General features: G+C 50.7%; 1 protein-coding gene across 8 annotated transcripts in view; it reads left to right on the top strand.

The window, feature by feature from the left end:
* The window catches only part of EML1 (EMAP like 1), a 177042-nt gene extending 157563 nt beyond the window's left edge, over positions 1-19479 (top strand). For all 8 annotated transcript variants that reach the window (XM_026515310.4, XM_057318478.1, XM_026515311.4 and 5 more), the window contains 7 exons: positions 2194-2261; positions 4457-4545; positions 13922-14019; positions 14122-14209; positions 15665-15760; positions 17130-17260; positions 17913-19479. In XM_026515310.4, the coding sequence (XP_026371095.2) occupies positions 2194-2261; positions 4457-4545; positions 13922-14019; positions 14122-14209; positions 15665-15760; positions 17130-17260; positions 17913-18038 (696 nt within the window). In that variant the 3' untranslated portion in view covers positions 18039-19479. The remainder of the gene's footprint in view (positions 1-2193; positions 2262-4456; positions 4546-13921; positions 14020-14121; positions 14210-15664; positions 15761-17129; positions 17261-17912) is intronic.
* Positions 19480-21358: the final 1879 nt, after the last annotated feature.

Here is a 21358-nt window from a genome sequence, read left to right as displayed (position 1 = left end):
CCAGCTAGCGTCCTTACTGAGCACCGGGCGCTGGGCGCGTATAAGCCGTCATCCCGGCAGCAGCGGGGGCGCCGTGTTGCTGAATTCGAAACTGAGGCTTAGCCAAGTCAACTAACTTGCCGTGGTCACTAGATCAGCAAATGACAGCACCAGTGTCTACACCCAGCTCAGTCTGATTCCCCAACCCGTGGTCTTCCCCCACATGGTACTCGCTGAGTCCAAAGTATAGTATGTCCCGTGTAGCCTGTGCGCTTGATGACATGTCCTGTCCCGTGACAGGCGCAGCCCCTCTGTAGCCCCCCCCCTCCTCGCAGCCCCCACAGAGGCCCCGGCACTTCCTGGCACGCCGGATCTGCATTTCAGCCCTCTTGCCCTTTGCCTTTCGAGAAGGTCACTGAGGGCCTAGAACTGGCCGTCACAGTGAGCTGAGCACTGAAGCGACAAGGCCCCAGCTGGCTCGGAGGGAAGAGTGGGTGTGGCCCGGGCGGCAGGAGGGGCTGAAGAAGTGGTGTCCTGTGTTGGACCTGTCCCCCTGGGGGGGGTTGGAGAAACAGGTGGGGAGACACAGCAGGGGCAGTGGCATCGGGAGAGCGGCCTCCCCTGCTGCTGCTTGGCCACAGCCCCTCTGAGAGCAATCCCGGTGGCTCCATCCCCCTCCGCCTCCCCTGACTGGTCACCCCTCAGCCTGACAGGAGGGAAGGGGCTCAGAACCAGGCGCCTGAAGGAGCTGTGGTTAAGTCCTCGCTCCTTCACCCACTGGCCATGTGGCTTTGGACAGGAAGCTCCCTGTGCCTCCGTGTCTTCATCTGGAAAATGTTAAGAGCCTGAATGAACTAATGACACAGTGAAGCTTCAAGGTGATCTCTCTGTGGCTCAGTGGCAGCCCTGAGCTGAGTCACAGCTCCCGCCTTGAAGAGAGCGTTGCTGAGAACAGAATCAGTACCTTTAAGTTCCTGGGGTCTTCTTTTTTGAGTTTATGCAGTAGCGTGTCAATGCCTCTCTCTATTTCCATTCCCACGGGTACTTCCTTCTCGGTCTCCCTGTCACCAGTCTCCTCTCACTTTGGGCCCTTCTGAGCAGTTCCTCCAAGTGACTTGTATTGAAAACACAGATTCAATCACGTCACACTTAATTTTTTTTTTAAGATTTTATTATTGTTCAGTCATCTCTACACCCAGCATGGGGCTGGAACTGACAACGCTGAGATCAAGGGTCACACACTCCACTGCCTGAGCCAGCCGGGCGCCCCCGTCATGTCATACTCTTTATGGAAGGAAAAGAGTCCGTGTGGCTGTGTTCTTGTTTCCCAGCGATCTCAGCCCTGACCATGGCGGCACAGCCTACATTATTCGTGTCGTCCACACGCCTTCCATCCCAGCCGGACATTCCACCTTGTGACGCTCTCTCTACCTGCCATTCCTCAAGTATGCCCCACACTGGGTTGTTTCTACCTCTTTGATCACAATCTTGTTCCCTTCACACCTGATCTAAGAAAATACTGATTGGAGTGTCTGCTCCTGCCTTCACCACCCCTGATCTTTCCTGGACCGGGAGGCCCGATTCCAAGGGGCTCGGCACCAGGAAGCCTCCTCCCAGCCACCCCGTCGAACTTCGTCTAACTCTCCCTCTCCCGGGACTTGACAGCTTGCTTTTCCCTCTGTCGCCAATCCCATTCCACCTTGTGTCAGAGTTAGTGACAGACACGTTAGTAACGAACACTAGACCCAAACCTGAACATGCCTTACTCGTCTCGAGATCCTTCCAGGCCTGCCGAGTGTGCTCTGTGTGCCTAGGGGGCTCTCATCCAGTGTTAGTACTGGCATTGGGCACGGTGGTCCTATTTCCAGGGCATCAAGCACACCCTTCAACAGGCTGACCGTTCAGCATGGGGCTCAACCGAAGGGGCTCCCAAGACTGGGAGAAGAGCATTTACTCGTTGGTCTGTCCTCTGATTCCTGTAGGTATGAAAAGTAATTAAGACAGAAAGAGAAAAATCTCTAAAGGGATCAACATTTAGTATGATGGACACGTGACCTTCATCTGAGTAGGAAAACGTTTTCCTCTCTCGGAGAGAAAAGAGCCTTGTTGTTTAAATGGGGCCACGTAGCCCTTTGGAACAGCCATGCGTGTGTGTTTACTGCGGTAGTGCTGTGTCTGGCCATCAATTTTTACACTTCCTTTAAAATGTTTTAGGATCCAGCTCAGTCTTCTGGTTTTCATCCTTCAGGGTCTGTGGTTGCAGTTGGAACACTGACTGGGAGGTAAGTCATGTCAGCAGGGCTCGTGCTTTCAGAGCGAGAGGTCTGTGTGTCCCCAGGGACAGGCGCGGGGTAGCTGCCCCTCTCAGCTTCTAGCCACTCACCAAGAATTAAGCCAGAACACAAAACTAGCATGGAAGACAGTGGCCCTTCGCTTTCGGGACGTGGGAAAATGTGACGAAAGACATAGACCCTTCTAGAAAAGCCGCCCCACCCGCCCACGCACAGATGTGCACATACACACATACACACACGCGCACAGGCCTGCCTACGATTTTGGGGGATTCGTGGAGCTCCTCCAGCCCTGATCTGCAGCCTGTGGGAGGAGCCTCAGCTTTGGAGTCGGGCGAGAAAGCATTTCAAAGCACCGAGATTTTAAAAATGCTTTTCTTGCTGCCTTTAGAAAATTCAGCAACTGCCCGGATCCTGAGCCTGTGCTCAGAGGCAGCTAACACGTACTTAGCAAGCGCCTCCGACAGGCCGGCAGGAGGCCTGCACTTGAATCCCCGCTCCGCCGCTCGGCGGCTGTGTGTCTCTGAGCCAGCCAGACAACCTCTCTGAGTTCTTTCATTTTATAAACTGCGACGGTATTATCTGCCTAGACGCACGGCGCCGACGACTGAAGGAGATGGCGTGGGAGGTGTTTTCTGGGGTGGCCTGGCAGGCAGTGCTGGTGGCTTGGTGATCATTGTTTTGTAATTTTGATTGCACTTCTGTATTGTTTGTCATAGTACCTGTATGCTTGTTGCGATTTAATTCACATATTTTTGGTGATATCCTCCCATCTTTCCTCTCTGAAAAGCAAACCATTTAGACTCTGTTGTGATGACCGTGGAGTATGTATAAGGAAAGAGTAACCACTTATAAGTCCCAGGTCGCAGTATCTTAAAAGTTGGGCACCTCATATCCAACAGAATTCTTCATGAAAATGTTTTACCGCGTGTGCACACGCACACACATGCACACGCACAGACACACACACCCTCCTTTTAACTCTCCCGCGGACAGTGGAAGCTTCAGACCCAGCAGGCTCTGATGAGTGGCTGGTAGCCAATGATCACCAGACCTACGTGCTGACTATTCGCAGTAGGACAGGGCCTGGGGACAGTGCCAGGATGCTCAGAATCACAGACAAGGTCCCGTGGGTGGAAGAGATGGCACGTAGAACCTAGTCCTTCCCTCCTTGTATGCCTCCTGTATCTCTGGTCCTCGTGCCGGCCTTAGCCCTGGACGAGGCCGTTCACGGGGCTTCGGAGCACAGCCCAATCAGCCCCAGCCTCTCCACTTCTTATGTTCTGACCTCTGTTCACGTTCAATAGCGCGTTAAAGGTAAACGGTTGTTGAAGACGCAAGTCGAGAAGCCAAATCCAAATTTCAGGGGCCATCCAGGCCCCTGGAGTGGGAGGCAGGGAAACTCACGCTGCTCGCTGGCCATGCCCGTGGAATGTACGGTGTCTGGGGTCACCTGGGTCTGAAGCTGCCATGGCAGGACACCCACAGTCCTTTTCATCCCTGAAAACCCTGGAGTCCCGGTGACTGCCACCAGCTGAGAACACGCAGGCAGGAGAGTACATGTCCCGAGTGCCGTGTCCTTACCAGAGGATATGAAGCACGTCTGTATCCCTTCGAGCATGCTTTAACACTGAGCCTCCACGGTGGTCTTGGCCCTTAGCCCCATCTTATAGTCAAGGACACGGAGCCCAGACCAGTCCTGTGGCCGGCCTTCCGCCGCTCTCCATCCTGGTTTTCCCTGGCTGGTGCATGCCAGCATCATTCTCGGGAGGTCAGACACCCCGAGGCTGTCCCAGCCCACCCCCTGGGGCCCACCCTGCTGCTCTGGGGCCAGGTCTCTGGGTAGGGCCGTGAAGGTGGCCTTTGCTGCCTCCTCTGGCCTCGGGCCCGGCCTTAAGTGTTTCTGTCCTTTGACATGTTAAGTGACAAAACTCAAACACTGAGGACCCCATCACCACACTGGAACCGAATCATTCGAAGGGAAGCCAGCATGCTGTTTCTTTCTTTAGGAAAGGCTCATATGAAAGAACTTTCCCTGAAAAGCCAGGAAAAAGTGTTCTTGTTAATTGAATACAGAGTATTTGTTAAGCCCTAAGAGTAATAGTTTTTAATAGTTACTGTTAAGTGTACCCGTCTTTATTTTCTCACCAAACAATTTACTGTGCTTTTTCTCATGTTCATGACAGGTGGTTTGTGTTTGACACGGAGACAAAAGACTTGGTCACCGTTCACACGGATGGAAACGAACAGCTGTCCGTCATGCGTTACTCACCGGGTGAGAGCGGCAAACTGTTGCCCATACAGTCACAACAGTTACGAAATCCTGCGTGGATGTCTTCTAGGGAAGAAGTCTCACAAGACTCCTGAGCGGAGCTTAAACTATACTGAACCCCCGTGTATTCATCGCCCAGCTGCAGAAAGTACAGACGCTCAGCCGAGCTGGCTCGTCCAGAACCCCCACCCCCGCCCCTCGAAGCAGTTCCCCGAATTTAGCCCTGCGTCTGTTAATATTACTTACAGATCTTAAAAAGATGAGGCCTCTTTATTTTTCAACAGCTTTATTTAGGTGTAGTTTACAGATTCTAAGTGAATTCATGCCGTTGTACGGCCGTCACCACAAACCAATTCGAGAACCTTTCCATCACCCCAAAAGTTCCCTCCCTGCCCCTTAGCGATTAAGCTCTACTCCCACCCCTCAGCCTTTGGCAACCACTGGTCTGCTTTCTGGTCTATAAATTGCCTTTTCTGGACATTCCATGGCAATGGGATCCTGTAGTACAGAGCCTGTCGCATGCGGCTGCTCTTACCCGGAACACTGTATTTTGAAATTGATTCAGGTTGTTAGGCGTGTATCCGTACTCTGTTCCTTTTGAACTGCCGGATAGGATTCCACTTTGTGTCCATACCCCATTGTGTTTATCCGGTCAGCATGCGGGTCATGGGGGCTGTTCCTGGTCTGCCTATTATGAGAAGTGCCACTGGGAACATTCACTGCAGGTCTCTTTGTGGTCATTTGTTTTCATTTCTCTTCAGTAAATTCCTAGTAGGACTGGTGGATTGCATGGTCAGTCTGTGTTTACCATTTTATGAAACGGGGCCAGACTGCTCGCCGGGGAGGCTGCACGTCTTAGGTTCCCACCAGCAACGTGCAAGGGTTCTGGCTTTTCTCTGCATTTCCACCAAACACCCGTTATTACCTGCCTCTCTCCGGACGGCCGTTCTGGTAGGGCTGGAGTAGTACCCCACTGTGGTTTTAACTTGCACCTCCCCTCAACCATCAGAGTTGCTGGGCGTGTTTGCCTGTGCCTGTCACTCACTCCTGTATCTTTGCTGAAATACCTTTGCAGATATTTGCATGCTTTCTAGTTAGTTGTCCGTCTTACTCTTGAGGTGTAAGTGCACTTTCTATAGTCTGTGTGTAAGTTCATTACCAGCTACGTGACTTGCAAATGTTTTCTCCCAGGGGGTGGCTTGTCTTTTCATCTTCGTAATGGGGTCTTTTGAAGCAAAAGCTTTCCATTTTGATGAAGTCCAGTTTCTCAGGTTTTTCTTTGATGGATCATGCTTCTGGTGTCGCACCCAAGTCATGAAGCTTTTCCCCTCTGCTTTCTTTCAGAAAGGTGAGCATTGGGGCGCCTTTCGGTGGCTTAGTCATTTAAGTATCCGACCCTTGGTTTCAGCTCAGGTCATGATCTCAGGGTTGTGGGATCGAGTCCCGCTTCTGGCTCCATGCTCATCAGGGAGTCTGCTTGAGATTCTCTCTCTCTCTCTCTCTCTCTCTCTCCCTCTGCCCTTCTCTGGCCTCTTTCTCCCTCTCCTAAAAAAAAAAAAAAAAAAAAAAAAAAAAAGATTATTTTAGCCCTTACATCTAGGTGATTCTTGTGCATTGCAAAGGGTAAAAGTTCGATTTGTTCTGCATGTAAATTATCCCAGGATCATTTGTTCAAAAGACAGCCCTTTCCCTATCAGATAACGTTGACACTTCTGTCACAAACCAACTGACATATAAAATATAAAGGTTTATTTTGGGTTCTCAGTTCTGTTGTGTTCACCTAGATGTCCACCCCTGTGCCAGTACCACGCTGTCTGGATTACGGGGAGTGCAGAGTAAGTTTCGAAGATGAGTAGTCTGACTCCTCCAACTGGGCCGTTCCTTTTCAGAGTTGTTTTGGCTGCTTTGGGTCCTCACCATTTGTATATAAATTTTATGACCGCTCGTCCATTTCTAAAATCTGCCAGGATTTTAATAGGGATTTAATGTTGATTTAATGTGGAATTTGTAGATCGATACGGGGAGAACTGCTGGCTTGGCAGTGCTGAGTCTTTTGATTCTTAAACACAGAATGTCTGTCCATTTATTTATATCTTCTTCCATTTTTCTCAGCAATGTTTCATAGTTTTCGGTGCGCAAGTCACACTTCCTTTGTCAAATTTATTTTCCAGTCAGTTATCTTTGTGTCATTATCAACGGAATTATCTTCTTAACTTTATTTTCAGGATGTTGGTTGCTAGTATAGAGAAATAAAACCAATTTTTGGGGGCGCCTGGGTAGCGCAGTCGTTAAAGCGTCTGCCTTTAGCTCAGGGCGTGATCCCGGCGTACCGGGATCGAGTCCCACATCAGGCTCCTCCGCTGGGAGCCTGCTTCTTCCTCTCCCATTCCCCCTGCTGTGTTCCCTCTCTCGCTGGCTGTCTCTCTGTCACATAAATAAATAAAATCTTAAAAAAAAAAAAACACAATTTTTGCACATGGATCTTATATCCTGTGACCTTGCTAAACTCTTTCAGTAGTCTTAGTAGTCGTGTGCGTGTGTGTGTGTGTGTGTGTGTGTGTGTGTAAAATCCTTGGTACTTTCTTCCTACAGGATCATGTCATCTGCAAATAAAGACGGTTTTATTTCTCCCTTTCCAATCTGGGGGCCTTTAGTTATTCCTTCTCTCTTGCGTCGGGTAGCGCTTCCAGGACCGCGTTGGACGGAAGTGGCAAGAACGTACCCTTGCCTCGCTCGCCGTCTTAGGAAGAAGAGCATTCGGTCGTTCACCATTAAGTATGACGTTAGTGCCCTTTTAGTATGATGAGGAAGGCCATTTCTATTCCTAATTTGTTTAGGGTTCTCATCATGAATGGCTGTCGGATTTTGTCAAATGCCTTTTTGGGGTCAAATGTAACTACTAAGATGATTAAGTGATTTTTTTTAATCCTTCATTTTATTAATATGGTCTATTATATTGATTTTCAGGGGTTAACCCAACTTTGCATTCCCGGGACAAATCCCACTTGGTCATGGTGTATCAATTCTCTTTATATATCACCGATTCCATGGGTTAATGTTAAGGACTTTTGCGTCCCTGTTCCCGAGGGATATCAGTCTGTAGTTCTCTTTTCTTGCGATGGTTTTGTGTGGCATAGATACGAAAGTGCTGTTGTCCTGCAGCGTAAGGTGGGAGGTGGTCCTTCCGTGCTTATCTTCTGAGAGAGTTTCTTAAGGATTAATATTATTTCTTTATTAAATATTTAGTAGAATTCATGTGAATTTAGTGAGCCATCTGGGCTTTTCCTTACGGGAGGGTTTTTAACTACCGATGCAGTTTCTTGTAGGTCTATTCAGAGTGTTTATTTCTTCCTGATTCAGTTTTGGTAAATTGTCCATTTCTGCTAAGTTGTCTACTCGACTGGCACTAAATCATTCATAATATTTGTTTATAATCCTTTAAATTTTTCTGAGGTCGGCAGTGAGGTCTTCTCGTTCATTCTTAATTCTGGAAACTCTGTCTCCTTTCTTTTCCTCTTGGTCAGTCCGGCTAAAGGTTTGTCGATTCTGTTGATCTTTTCAAAGAACCAACTTTTGTTTTCATTGATTTTCCTTTTTTTTTTTTTTTCTGTTCTCATCTTTATTTTTTCCCTTCCTCTGCTTGATTTCCCTTCGAGGGGCGCCTGGGTGGCTCATTTGGTTAAGCGTCTAACTCTTGATTTTGGCTCAGGGCATGATCTCAGGGTCATGAGATCGAGTCCCATGTTGGGCTCCATGCTAGGTGTGGAGCCTGCTTGAGATGCTCTCTCTCCCTCTCCCTCTGCCCCTTCCCCTCCTTTTGTCTCTCTCCCCTTCTCTAAGAAAAAAAATTTCCCCTTGAGCACTGTCTCAGTCACATCCCATAAATTTTGATATGTTGTGTTTTCATTTCCATTCCGTTCAAAGTATTTCCTAATTCCCTTAATGAGTTCTTCTTTGGCCTGTGGGTTATTTAGATATGTATTGTGTAATTTCCGAATATTTGGGGGATTTCCCATATTTCCTCCTGTTGTTCTCTAACTTAACTCCATCGTGGCCTAGAATGTATTTTGGATGACTTTAATCACTTTTACTTCATTGAGACTTGTTTTGATAGCCTGGCACGGGTTCTATCCCGGACGACGTCCCAGGTGTCCTTGCGGAGAATGTGTGTCCTGCACTCTTGGGTGGAGTGTTCTCTATTGGTCGGCCGCACAAGCTGGTGGACAGTGTTCAGAGCTGACTGATGTGTCGTTCAAGTCATCTGTGTCCTTACCGCCACCCGGTCTGACTGCTCGCCAGTTGCTGAGAGGGAAGGATTGAAATCTCCAGCTGTACCTGGAACCTGTTAGTTTCTCTTTTCGGCTCTCTCGGTTTGGCTTCATGCATTTTGGATGGAGGATGGGACAGAGTTGCACTCAGACACCTCCAGCCAGGAAGGCTCGCGCCCTCTGCCCACCGACGTGTGTGCGGGTAGAAGGGCGCATCCGGAGTTGAGGCCGTTTCCCGGTCTGCCCGGCTTGTACTTCTGCTGGCCCTTTGGCGTCTTCCCTGGGCTTGCGTGCAAGGTCAGCGTGGCCGTGAGCGTCTGGACAGCCGGGGTCCTCTCCCGCCTGCCCCACGCCTGCACGCGGCCCCCATCACCAGGAATAGGCTCCTGCAGCCACAGCCATGACCGCAGGCCACTACAGCCCTCGGCCCTGTCTGCTCAGCCGCCCTGCAGATGGCCACTTCTGTCCATGGTGCTGCTGGGCCTGCGCATCGCCGGGGCTTTGTGCGGAGTGAGCCGCCTGACCGCGGAAACAAAGCCGCTGGTCCTCACAGCCCGCTCTTCCGGGCCAGAACCTCGGGGCCAGCCGGGCTGGTGGGAGGGGTGAGCATAGCCCCAGGCGAGCGCACCGTGGACTCATACTTCCTTACCCCAGATTCCGCAGCTTGTTAAGTATAAAACACTTCTCAGATGGTTTTATGTCTTTGATCGATTTCCACAGTGTGGAAACGGTTATTTTTGTCAGTTTTGTACATCTTTATCTTCGCTTTATGGGGAGAGGATTCCCCGGGCTTCTCACTGGGCCACAGCTGGAAGCCCTGCCCGCTTATTTTTAACATAGCCACAGTGTCCCTGTCACCCTCAGCCCAAATAGCATTAACTTCTTAATATCATAAGGTATTCGAAGTCAGTATTCAAATTTTCACTTGACTTTTTTTTCACAGTTTAAATTGAGATCCAAGAAAAGTCTCACATGTGGTAATTGCCTGATACGTCTCTGAAGTCCCTATTAATCCATAGTTCCTGTGCTTGTTCTCTCCCTCCCTCCCCACCCCCTCCCCCACCCTCTCTTGTGTGCACTGTTCACTTGTTGAAGGAATGGGCTCATTTTTCCCGCCGTGTTTACTCTGGATTTTGCTGAGCGTGTCCTCATGGTGCCCTTTAATGTGTTCCTCTGTCCCCTGGACTTCCTCTGATGCAACGTTTGCTTCTACAGGCTGGATCCCATTCAGGTTCTGCATGCATTGCTGTCTTCCAGCTACCAGAGACTCACATCTGCTTCTCTCACTTTTTGTGATATTAGTAGCTGTTGGTGCCCCCAGTTCACAATTGGGGCTGCAAATGAGTGGTTTGCCAATGTTAGATTTTCTTTTTCACTTATTAGATATAATATTTCTATAAAGAAAAATGGCTCATCATCTATTTTGTTACCCAATAGCATGGTAGCGTTCATTAAGGAAAGTCAAGATAAATGCATGATTTCTTTTTTTTTTTTAAGATTTATTTATTTGAGAGAGAGAGAGAGCAAGCATTGGGGAAGGGCAGAGGGAGAGACAGTCTTAAGCAGACTCTGTGCTGAGCGTGGAACCTGATGTGGGGCTCAATCTCACAACCCTGAGATCACAACCTGACCTGAATCTGAGAGTTGGATGCTTAACTGATTACACCACCCAAGCTGTCTTCTTTTACTGAATTTACCAATTTCCAAGATAAGGAATTTGTTCTCTGTCCCCCTTAACAGTGCTCAGTCAGTGGCGGTGGGTTGGGTGCCATCTTGAACGGAAGTATATATCCTCTGTTTCCGTCTGCGATAGTTACCACATGTGGAGCAGTTTCCTCAGCACAGGCCGGTGGAAGCCACTGGAAGTTTGGCGCCCGAGTCCTTCTGACAGTGTGGGTGCCAGGAGTGCTCAGGCGGGCCCTTGCTTCCAGGCCTTGTCATTGGATGCAGGTGTTTCAGGAAATGCTGTGTTTCTGTGATGGCAGGGTATTCAGCCATGTGAACACGTGGAAATAGCAGTTTCATCCTTGGAAATACTTGGCCAGGACTGAGCTGCCACTGCTCTGTAGGAATCCTTCTGTAAGCTAACAGATGGTGGTCTTACCTCACGCTGGAGCTGTGTTCTTTTTTTTTTTTTTTTTTTTTTTTTAAAGATTTTATTTATTTATTCGACAGAGATAGAGACAGCCAGCGAGAGAGGGAACACAAGCAGGGGGAGTGGGAGAGGAAGAAGCAGGCTCCTAGCAGAGGAGCCTGATGTGGGGCTCGATCCCAGAACACCGGGATCACGCCCTGAGCCGAAGGCAGGCGCTTAACCGCTGTGCCACCCAGGCGCCCCTGGAGCTGTGTTCTTAATCTCCCCAGGTAGCATTAGAGAAGGAGCAGCCCTTCCAGATGGGTTTTCCCTGTGCCTGAGCAAAGTTCACACTTCTCACCCTAAACAGACAGCCCCCCAGACATCTCGGAACCTTTTCTCGATGTTGAGAAGGTGCTTACTCAGCTCAGAAGGCCTTTCATTCTTGAAGTAGCCTATTTTACTGTTAATTCTGGCCAGTATTCTGCATTCTTTTATGTGTTTTATGTGTTTCTCGTCATTTCCTTGTTATTTTGAATGTCCGTGAAGGGCAAGAGGCCCTCGTCTACACCCTCTTTTCCTAGAAAGCCCTCAGGTACCTATCAGCTCTTGCTGACATGCGCAGAGTCCTTTGGGGAATATATTTGCATTTCTTGTCAGTTATACTCACGGCCACTCCCTGGAGGCCAGAAAGCTCTTTCTACCAGCACCTCTGCTTCTCAGACTTCGGAGCTTTTCTTCAGTAACCAGGTGCCCTTGTCTCAAAGAGACATTTGTACACCATGTTTATAGCATTATTACTCTGTAATAATTATTCTAAGCTGTGGAAGCAAGCCCAGTGTCCTTCTAGGTGGATGGAAAAGCAAAATGTGGTATAGCCATTCAGCAGAATATTATTCAGCCTTTAAAAAGAAGGAAATGTTGGGGCGCCTGGGTGGCACAGCGGTTAAGCATCTGTGTTCGGCTCAGGGCGTGATCCTGGCGTTATGGGATCGAGCCCCACATCAGGCTCCTCCGCTAGGAGCCTGCTTCTTCCTCTCCCACTCCCCCTGCTTGTGTTCCCTCTCTCGCTGGCTGTCTCTGTCTCTGTCAAATAAATAAATAACATCTTTAAAAAAAATAATAAAAAAATAAAAAGAAGGAAATGTTAACACATGCTGTAACACTGATGACTCTTGAGGATGTTATGCTGAGTGAAATACAGCAGACACAAAAAGACAAGTGTTGCGTGATCCCACCATGGGAGGTACTTAGAACAGTCGAAATTCTAGAGCTGGAGCCGTCAGAATTATAACAAACGGTTCCATTATGAAAGAGAGTTAACAGATGACACGGTAGTTCTTATCTTGAGATCATAGTTTAAGAGTGTACAAGCCAACGTCGCGTGGCGATGACACATCACGTGGCAGGCTTTCCCCTGTGCTTTACCCTTAATCTGTGTCATAGGGCCAACAGAGTCAGCAACGAAATGCTCCAGGCTCTGGAGTCAGACTGCCTGGGTTCGAATCCCAGCTTCCGTACACCTGTGTGACCTTGGGAAGTTACTTCACCACTTGTGCCTGCGTTTCCTCTCCTGAAAAATGGGCGTCATATCTACCTGTCTGTAGGGTTTATGAGGATGAAATACATGAATAGAGGACAGTACCTAGTGGGCACTACGTAAGTGTGGACTGTTCTAATTTGAGAATAATTATGGGCAGCCTTTAGTGTCCATCATCATCATTACCGTCAGGGCCCGGTCAGTTGGGGGAACCAAGGGTAGGACCTCCCATGCAGCTCTCTGGCCTTCTCAAGAGCTATCAGCCACAGATGGTCTCCTTCTCCAGGCCTCCACTGTCCTTGGCCTTTTTACCCCGTTCCGCCAGGATTCCCGCATGGGACAGGCTGACTTGGTCTTGCCAACACCCTTATTTTGACCTGGCCCAGGCTAGGACTTTCTGAAATACCATTTCCTGATGATGTCAGGCCATGCTGTTTCCTGTAGGACTCCCTACCTTGGGAGAAGGAAAATCTGAGAACAGTGGTTGGGGGGGAGAACATTTATTAAAGACATGATGGCCAGTGGCCCCCAGGACCTTTACAGACACTGCCCAGGGAATCCTCCGAACTGCTGTGAAAAGGCGCCGTTGCCGTGCTTTGCGGACGGAGGCACTGGCGCTCGGTGTGAGCAGGGACGCATCCGCGGTCCCCGAGCCAGTGTGCGGAGACCCCGCTGCTCTGTGTTCCATTCTGGGCCTCAGGGCGCCCGCCGCCCCCATGGTTCCTGCCTCCTTCCTTCTGCTTCCTGGCCTCAGGAAAGTCTGACCTCTGGATTAGTGTCTCAGGCATTGTTTCCTTCCCCGCGTATCCTGGATCTCCCTGCTTCGCCTTCACACTTGGCAAGTTCCTCGGCCGGCTGCAAAGGCGGGCTCTGCTTTTCTGTTACATTGAGCTCCTTCCCTGTGTTTCCACATGAGCACCGAAGCCCCGTTCCTTAGGCTTTCCTGAGGCCAGAGCCCAGATGAAAATGGTAACCCATGGCCTATGGGAAGAGAGGAGGGAAGGGCCTTCCAGGCAAGGCAGGCGGCGGGAGGGAGGACAGTGCGTGCACAGGTGAATTAGGAGGGGCCTTCCAGGCAGGGCAGGGGTGGGAGGGAGGACAGTGTGTGTACAGGTGAGGTGGGAGGGACCTTCCAGGCAGGGCAGAGGGGTGGGAGGGAGGACAGTATGTGCAGAGGTCTGAGAGAGCCTGGCGCTCAGGGAGGAGCGATGTGGCCGCGTCCTGGAGGGTCTCATCGGCCAGCCACGGAGGGAATGAGTCTCGGGCCTTCCATGTGGAGTGGCTGGGATGGGGCTTATAAGGGGAGAGATCTGGTCGGGGCAGATTTTCAAAAGACAGCTTTGGAAGTGGTATAGGACTCCCTAAAAAGCAAACAATTCTCTTTGAGTTGAGTCACTGATTTGGCTAAATTTCTAAAGCTGTGATGTCACTAGTATTATCCCTTGTCATTGGTAAGTGTTTATTTTTAAAATAAACGTCGTCTGCATGTTTCTGCAGATGGGACCTTCTTGGCCATCGGCTCCCATGACAACTGCATCTACATCTACGGAGTCAGCGACAACGGCAGGAAGTACACGCGTGTTGGCAAGTGCTCGGTAGGCGCTCTTCTCTTTTCCGTGGGGGGGTGTGGTCACCGCGTGCCCGTCGTGCCGGGAATTTACGAGGCACGTGAAACGCATGCTGCTCTTCTCGCCCAGGGTCATTCCAGCTTCATTACTCACCTGGACTGGTCTGTGAACTCACAGTTCCTCGTGTCAAATTCTGGAGACTATGAAATCCTTTACTGTGAGTAGCACCCCGGGGCTTGTCTGGGTTCAGATCTAATAGAACGTTCACTCTGAGACTAAAATGGGGTCTCCTGCAAAACCCTGCTTCCCTACTGCCTCGGCACGTGCTGTCACCTCCAGGCCTCGGTTTCCTTTTCTATAAAACAGGGGAGTTGGGCAGGGCCACCTCTAAGATCCTTCCTGCCACCGAGATCCTTCGGGGCTGGGGCTGACGTGGGCTCCAAGGAGAAGACATGGGCTCCAAGGATGAGAATGCCAAATCCTGGAGGGAGAGGCCCGAGGGGGGCAGTTGGGGCAGGAGAGAGTGGGGACCCTTGTGAAGGTGTCATCCCAAGCAGGCAGACACAGTGAGGTCTCTCCTGCAGGGGGACAGCAGCCCCCGGGGCCCCTCCTGCTTCTCTCCCCACCCCTCCTGGCAGTGTCTGTGTCCAGGCAGGACCTGAGAGCACTCAAGACGAAAAGGCTGGCCCTTGCTCAGCACAGACCACACCCCGTGCGCTGGCTCCTCATACGTTTATCAAGCACCTGTCGTGTGCCGAGCTCTGGGCTAAGCAGAGGGGATCGTGGGGCATGAGGAGGGCCTGGTGCCCACCTGCCAGATGGTACTAAAAAGCACAGTACTAAAAAGTACCAAAAAGTTTACGTACATGTTCTCTCGTGATCCAGAGTTCTTCCAGGCTTATCGCATTTTGTAGACAGGAAATCTGGGCTCAGGTGTGAGGCCAGAGGATCAAGACCCAGTGGGTGGGGAGGCAGCCGTCCACTTGCTGAGGGGCCCGGACAGGTCGAGCAGCTGGCGGTGGAGGAAAGAGGGAACTAGCCCGTGCCAGGTGGCACCTGGTCTTCCTCTCTGCTCTCTCCAAGGTACTGCCTGGCACAGGGCAGAAGCAGGGGGACGGATTTCAGAAATAGGCCACGGGTCTAGAATCTTCTCAGACACAGTGTCATACTCTATGAGTAAGAGCTCATTTGGGGAACAAATCACCTGGGTATGACTGGTTTTCGTAAGCTTCCGAAACTCCTAGCTCAGGGCTGAAGGGGTATGTGTGTGTGTGTGTGTGTGTGTGTGTGTGTGTGTGTGTGTGTGTGTTGGGGGACAGCTGGAGAGCCTGATGTGACAGCAGGTGGCAGAGCTGTTCAAGGGCTCTGTGGGGGGTGGGGGAGGCAATCACTGAGCAGTTGGAGACCCAGGTACCCACGGATGGTCAAAGAGAAGCCCGACTGCAGGAAACAGACTCAAAGAGGGAGATGGATGGGAGGTGGTGCCCACGGAGGCCTCAGGGCTCGGGCACAGTTGTAGCTGTGAGCGCGGCTCCCACGGGGCTGGGAAATGGAAGGGGTCCCCCTCCGCAGGGCTCTGTCGCTGGCGGGGCAGGGCTCCAAGGGCCAGCCTTGTCGGGGGCGGGGGGACCTTTGGCCCAGATGTCACCAGACTTGGGTCTGCTTTTTCCAGGGGTTCCCTCTGCTTGTAAGCAAGTCGTAAGTGTGGAAACTACGAGAGACATTGAATGGGCTACGTACACCTGCACTTTGGGGTTCCATGTCTTTGGTAAGTTTTCTGAAGCTTTCATTCAGTTCAAACATAACGTGTATCCACTTTTAGAATATTTCTCTAATAGTTATGAACTCTCATAGTCACGGTTTTGCCACCGTCCCTACAAGGACGCGCTCCCTGCAGCTCCCATGGGAAGGCCAGGCGAGAACCAGAGATAGGCTTAACCCTTTTCTATTGTATTAAATGAGTCCTGAGATAATGTTCTAGAATCTTCTCCCATGAGGTTGTGCAAACTTCCTAGAGAGATGGGCCAGATGGCACTAAATCAATCTATTTCTTTATCATTTGTTAGAGGGTTTTTGGGTTTTTTTTTTTTTTTTTGGTTCCTTAAATTTTTCACGTCCTTTAAAGTTGAGGTTGGAGTACATTTATAAATGGTGTAAAATAAGTTACCACAGTTTAGTAGACTAAAAAAGAAAAGCCAGTACGTATAATCTCTATATGTAAGACCGTAAGTCAATGAGGTGGTCAGAATTTCACAAGTCCCTTTAGAGCTGGCATTACTCGTTTTCTGGTATAAATGCCAGGAACCCCCGGATCTGCCAGTCGAGAAACTGAGGTACATTCAGCTGTCTCAGACCCAAAGTTATTGGGACCAAAAGGGTTTCCCAGAGCAATGATCGGGAGACACTGCTCCCCCAACCAGGCTCCAGACCCATGACAGGCGGACACGACACCTGCCGGATGCCGCCGGAGCGGCCACAAGGAGCGGGTACCCAGAAACACCTGAGGGGGGTCTGGGTGGCTCATTCGGTTGAGCGTCTGGCTCTTGATTTCAGCTCAGGTCATGATGTCAGGGTCGTGGGATCGAACCCCAGGTCGGGCTCCGCGCTCAGCACAGAGCCTGCTTGTCCTTCTCCCTCTGCTCCTCCCCCCACTCTGTCTCTATATATATAAATTAAATCTTAAAAAAAAAAAAAAAAACCAAAAAACACCTGAAAGGCACACACAGGATTAAACAGGCCTTTGGAGAGACTCACATATAAACATTTACCCCAAAAAACCCAAAAGTTAGGAAGCTGTAGGCTGAGGACTAGTCAGCTTCCCCTCAGATGCTTTGGGAATAAAGGAAAGACATCCAAAGCCAGGGTTTCTGGCACGCTCTCTGCTGTAGAGTCAAGAAGTAAGGGCCCCCCAAAAATTGTGGGAGCCCAGAAAGCTTGCCGTAGCTCTCCCCTGTGATGGGACAGATGATCTGGGAATTGCCCTGGGAGACGATCACGGGCAGGCTGGGGGCTGGCCCCGGCTTCGAAAGCCACGGCCTCCGGGGGTCTGATCTCCATGAGAGCTCAGTGGCAGTCCCCATGCAGCGTGGCCTAGTGTCCCTGGGGTTTCAGGGCCCTGTCTGTGGTCTTCATTTTAGGAGTGTGGCCGGAAGGCTCTGACGGAACCGACATCAACGCCGTGTGTCGGGCCCACGAGAGAAAGCTGCTGTCCACTGGCGACGACTTCGGCAAAGTGCACCTGTTCGCTTACCCTTGCTCACAGTTCAGGGTATGCTCTTCGTCACGGACGCTGCCCCCGGGGCGCATGTGTCGTGGCCTCACCTGGCGGTCCGGTGGTTGACCAGAAGGGTGCTGTGCATGAACCTGCCAGTCGGCCATGCAGGCATGACCCTGTCGTCCCGCCGTCCTGGAGCTCTTCCGGGCTCCCCACTGCTCTCCGGGGAGAACCCCCACCCACAGAGCCCTTCGAGCTGGCTCCTCTACCCCTGTGGCTTCCTTCGTGGGCTTCACGCCTCTTCCACCACCAAGCTCCCTCTGCTCCAGCCTGCTGAGCTGAGCCAACGCCAGTGCCTAGAGCCCTTCCCATCCTTCCCGAAGTCCTTCGGCCTTCCCCCTCAACCCATGGCATCTGGTTGGTCCCTCCTTTGGGCGGCCCCATGCCTGGTACAGCGCTCTGGCCCCGAATGCGTCCCCGCCCGGGGCCGTCACCTGCCGGTGTCCGTCCCCCCGCGAGGCCAGTTCTCGGGGTACAGGGAGGGCCTCTGTGTCATTTGTTTGCATGCCCCTCCTGTACCTGTGCACGAAGCCGGTGCACAGGTGAGAGCCGCTGAGTGAGGGATGAAGCGGCGTAGAATTCCAGCACTTTCCGACTCCACGTAGCGCGCTCTGCGTTAAGCTCTTTCTCTCTCATTCTTCCCCAGGCTCCGAGCCATGTATACAGTGGGCACAGCAGCCACGTCACCAACGTCGATTTCCTCTGTGGCGACAGCCACCTCATCTCCACGGGCGGCAAGGACACGAGCATCATGCAGTGGCGGGTCATTTAGTCCCAGCAGGAAGCGTGGGGAGCAGAACAGGGGCAGGCACCGGGTCGTGCTAGGCCCCACCACTGTGATTTCTGTTCTGTTTGAGAAGTTCTGACAAACCTCAGGAAAACCACTCCCTCTACCAGTTACCTTAGCTTAGCGAATCGGTGAGCGTCGCACCAGAGCAGTGGTTCCCGGTTCGCCTATGTTGTACAGTACACAAAACAGCACACATTTAATGTTAAACAATATGCCAGGGTTTACATTATGGTGACATCAACAGAAGTGACTGGTATATCCTTCGTAACTTTTCTACGAACCCTTCAAAAACGGTCACAGAATGCCTTTTAAAATACTGTACATAGGCTTTACTCTTCCCCATCTAGCTCGCTGAGTCAAATATTTATGATAATAATGAGGTACTGAATTGCGATCGCTATTGATTCATTGGTCCTAAAAGCATAAATCGATGGACAAGAGCATGGAGGACTGATGGGCACAGCTGAATCAGGAAATGCAAATGTGACTTTATTTGGTTACATTCTCGAAGGGTTCATGCAGTCCTCCCGCCAGGAGGCTGACGGCTGACGAGAAAGGGCTTGTATTCTTCCCGAGTGAAGCAGATTGTACTCCAGATTAACTGAAATTTGTCAGCAGGGTATGCAGGCACCGTAGACTTTCCGTGACGCTGTCCGGCAGCCGCCTCACTCCCTTCGGCCCCGCGCTCGCGTGCCCGGAAGAGTGGTGGAGACCTCGAGCCCCCTGCTTCTGTCTATGAGCTGGCATGTCTGGTATTGTATAGGATTGTAGAAATTCATCATACAGACGTAAGGCTAGGCTTTACTATTTTATGCTTGTGGACATTGTATATTTGTATTTTAAGACCAAGTAGACCAAGTCAAAACGGTATCTCTTACGTGTACCATGAACCTGCGGCGGGGAGAAGTCTGGAAGGCTCCACCAGGTACGAAGGGCAGCGTCCTTCCTGTCTTTCGTACACGGATGGCTCACTACACCACAAAATAAGATTGCGTTCTGATGAGTAGGACACAGGTGGGGCACATTTGTCAAGAAGGCCTGATCCATTTTGATCGTGTGACAGATTGAAATTTATTGTTTACATTGGGGAATGTATCTCAGACTTTAAAATAGAAGAGTAATAAACAGACTTAAACACAAACGCTGAGATTTCTGCTTGTTCCAGGCGAGTAGGAGTGGGGTTGCCTGAGCTCCACGGCGCTGGCTGTTCATAGAGCGGCCGCTTAAGCACCGCGCTTGGAAGCGTGTTTCGTCCGTCTCCAGCCTGCTGCACGCGTGCGGGCCGCGGGCAGACACGCGTATTAGAGAAGAATCTGTTTGTATGTATCCTTATCAAATATATTCTATAATGAAATTAAATCTGAAAAGGATTTCTTATTGACCTATAATCATGAAAATATATAAATTAAAATATTTAAAATTAGATATGATTCACACTATATTCTGTTTCATAGACATATTTCTCGTTCTCACCTGTGTCCTTCGCAGATGGAGCTCTAGCTTGCGTTCAGCGTGTAAGCACTCATCAGACTCGAGGACTATAAAGAATTCAGCGTAGGGGCACCTGGGTGGTGTGGTCGGTTGGGCGTCCGACTCTTCCTTTCAGCTTGGGTCGTGATCTTGGGGTCATGGGATTGTGCCCCGCGTTGGGCTCCTCATGGGCTCAGTGCAGAGTCTGCTTGGGGTTCTCTCTCCCTCTCCCTCCGCCTCTCCTGCTCATGCTCTCTCTCTTTCTCTCTCTAAAATAAATTAATAAATCTTAAAAAAAAAAAAAAAAAAGGAATTCAGCTGAAGGGAGCCTGGCTGGCTCAGTCGGAGGAGCATGCAACCCTTGATCTCAGGGCTATAAGTTCGAGCCCCATGTTGGGGATAGAGAGTCTAAAAAAATAAAAAGCTTCAAAAGTTTTTCAGCTGAATGACCATACCTAGTTGTTGTCTTACTTGGTGATGTAATACTGGCAAAAACAATTATTTTTGCAATAATAATTATGGGAATCACCAGATCAAGGAAGGGGAAAGGGACCCATTATTGATCTTATAAGATCTACTTTTATTTCTATATAATTCCACTCTTTTCCAGACTCATAATGAAAAAGGATATTTATATAAACTACTAATGTTCATATTTGCCTATATTTTATTTGTTCGTTTATTTGAGTGGGGGAGGGGCAGAGGGAAAGGGAGAGAGAGAATCTCAAGCAGACTCCGTGCCCAGCACAGAGCCCATCGTGGGACTCAGTCTCACGACTCAGATCCCGACCGTCCAAGATCCAAGACTCTGCTGGGGCAAGAGGCCCGGAAGCAGGGGCGGCTGCCAGGCCTCTTCCTCCCCGGGGCCCTTGGGGCTGGGAGGGAACGCCAGCATGTGAAGGATCGCTTGCGCGCAGTGGGTGAGGCCCGGGCCCCTGACCCGTCTCTGGTCGGATGGCCGAGCCATCAGCCAAGGTGCAGAGCAGGGCAAGTTTGAAGGTGGATGATGCCTGGGACAGGATGACGTGAGGTGAGGGGCCTCCGTGACATCCAAGTGCAAAAGCAGGCGTTCGGCTAGCAGGCTCAGAACAAAAATCCCGCGGCAGGTGCCACCGCAGGCCCTCCCCAGAAGAGCGCCAAGTCTGACGCCGGGGTGTGGCGGAGATTGCGCGGAGCCGGTCCAGTCGCGCGAGGAGAGGGCCTCGGCCCCGGCCAGGCGCACTCAGAATCCCAGCGAGGCAGGGGAGCACCAGCTGCCCGCAAGGAGAGGTTCGCGTAAGAGCCCACACAGGCGTCTTCCCAACCCCCCAAACTCTTTTTCAGACAGTGGGGGTGGGGCAGAGGGAGAGGGAGAGAGAATCCCAAGCAGACCACAACCAGCGTGGGGCCTGACACAGGGCTCAATCCCACGACCCTGAGATCGTGACTGGAGCCGAAATCAAGAGTTGGCACTTAACCAACGAAGCCACCCAGGAATCCCTGACCCCCCAACTTTTTTGAGTGACTACTTCCACTGCCCAAAAGTTACACATTCCACCCGTTAAATCATTTTTCTGTGATCTGGGAACAGACTACTATCATGTGATCTCTGAGGCTTCTAGAAGGGCACATAGAAGAAGCAGCGTTTGAGCCCCTCTGGCCTCCTCAAAGGGGGTCCATCTAACCGCACAACTAGGGAGACAGCTGTTTGGTGAAAATGAACAAGAAACATACTGCAAGGTAGAAACTGACTCGTTCTGGTTTCGCGTTTTGTTTTACTTTATGGGAAATTTCAAACATATACACAAGTAGAGCCTCTCACTGAGCTTCAAAAATTATGGATGTTCAGAGAA

Source organism: Ursus arctos, unplaced genomic scaffold (assembly GCF_023065955.2).
Source record: "Ursus arctos isolate Adak ecotype North America unplaced genomic scaffold, UrsArc2.0 scaffold_25, whole genome shotgun sequence".
Lineage (NCBI taxonomy): Eukaryota > Metazoa > Chordata > Mammalia > Carnivora > Ursidae > Ursus > Ursus arctos.
Note: the sequence above shows the minus strand (reverse complement) of the source record. Positions and strands in the feature narration are given on the sequence as shown.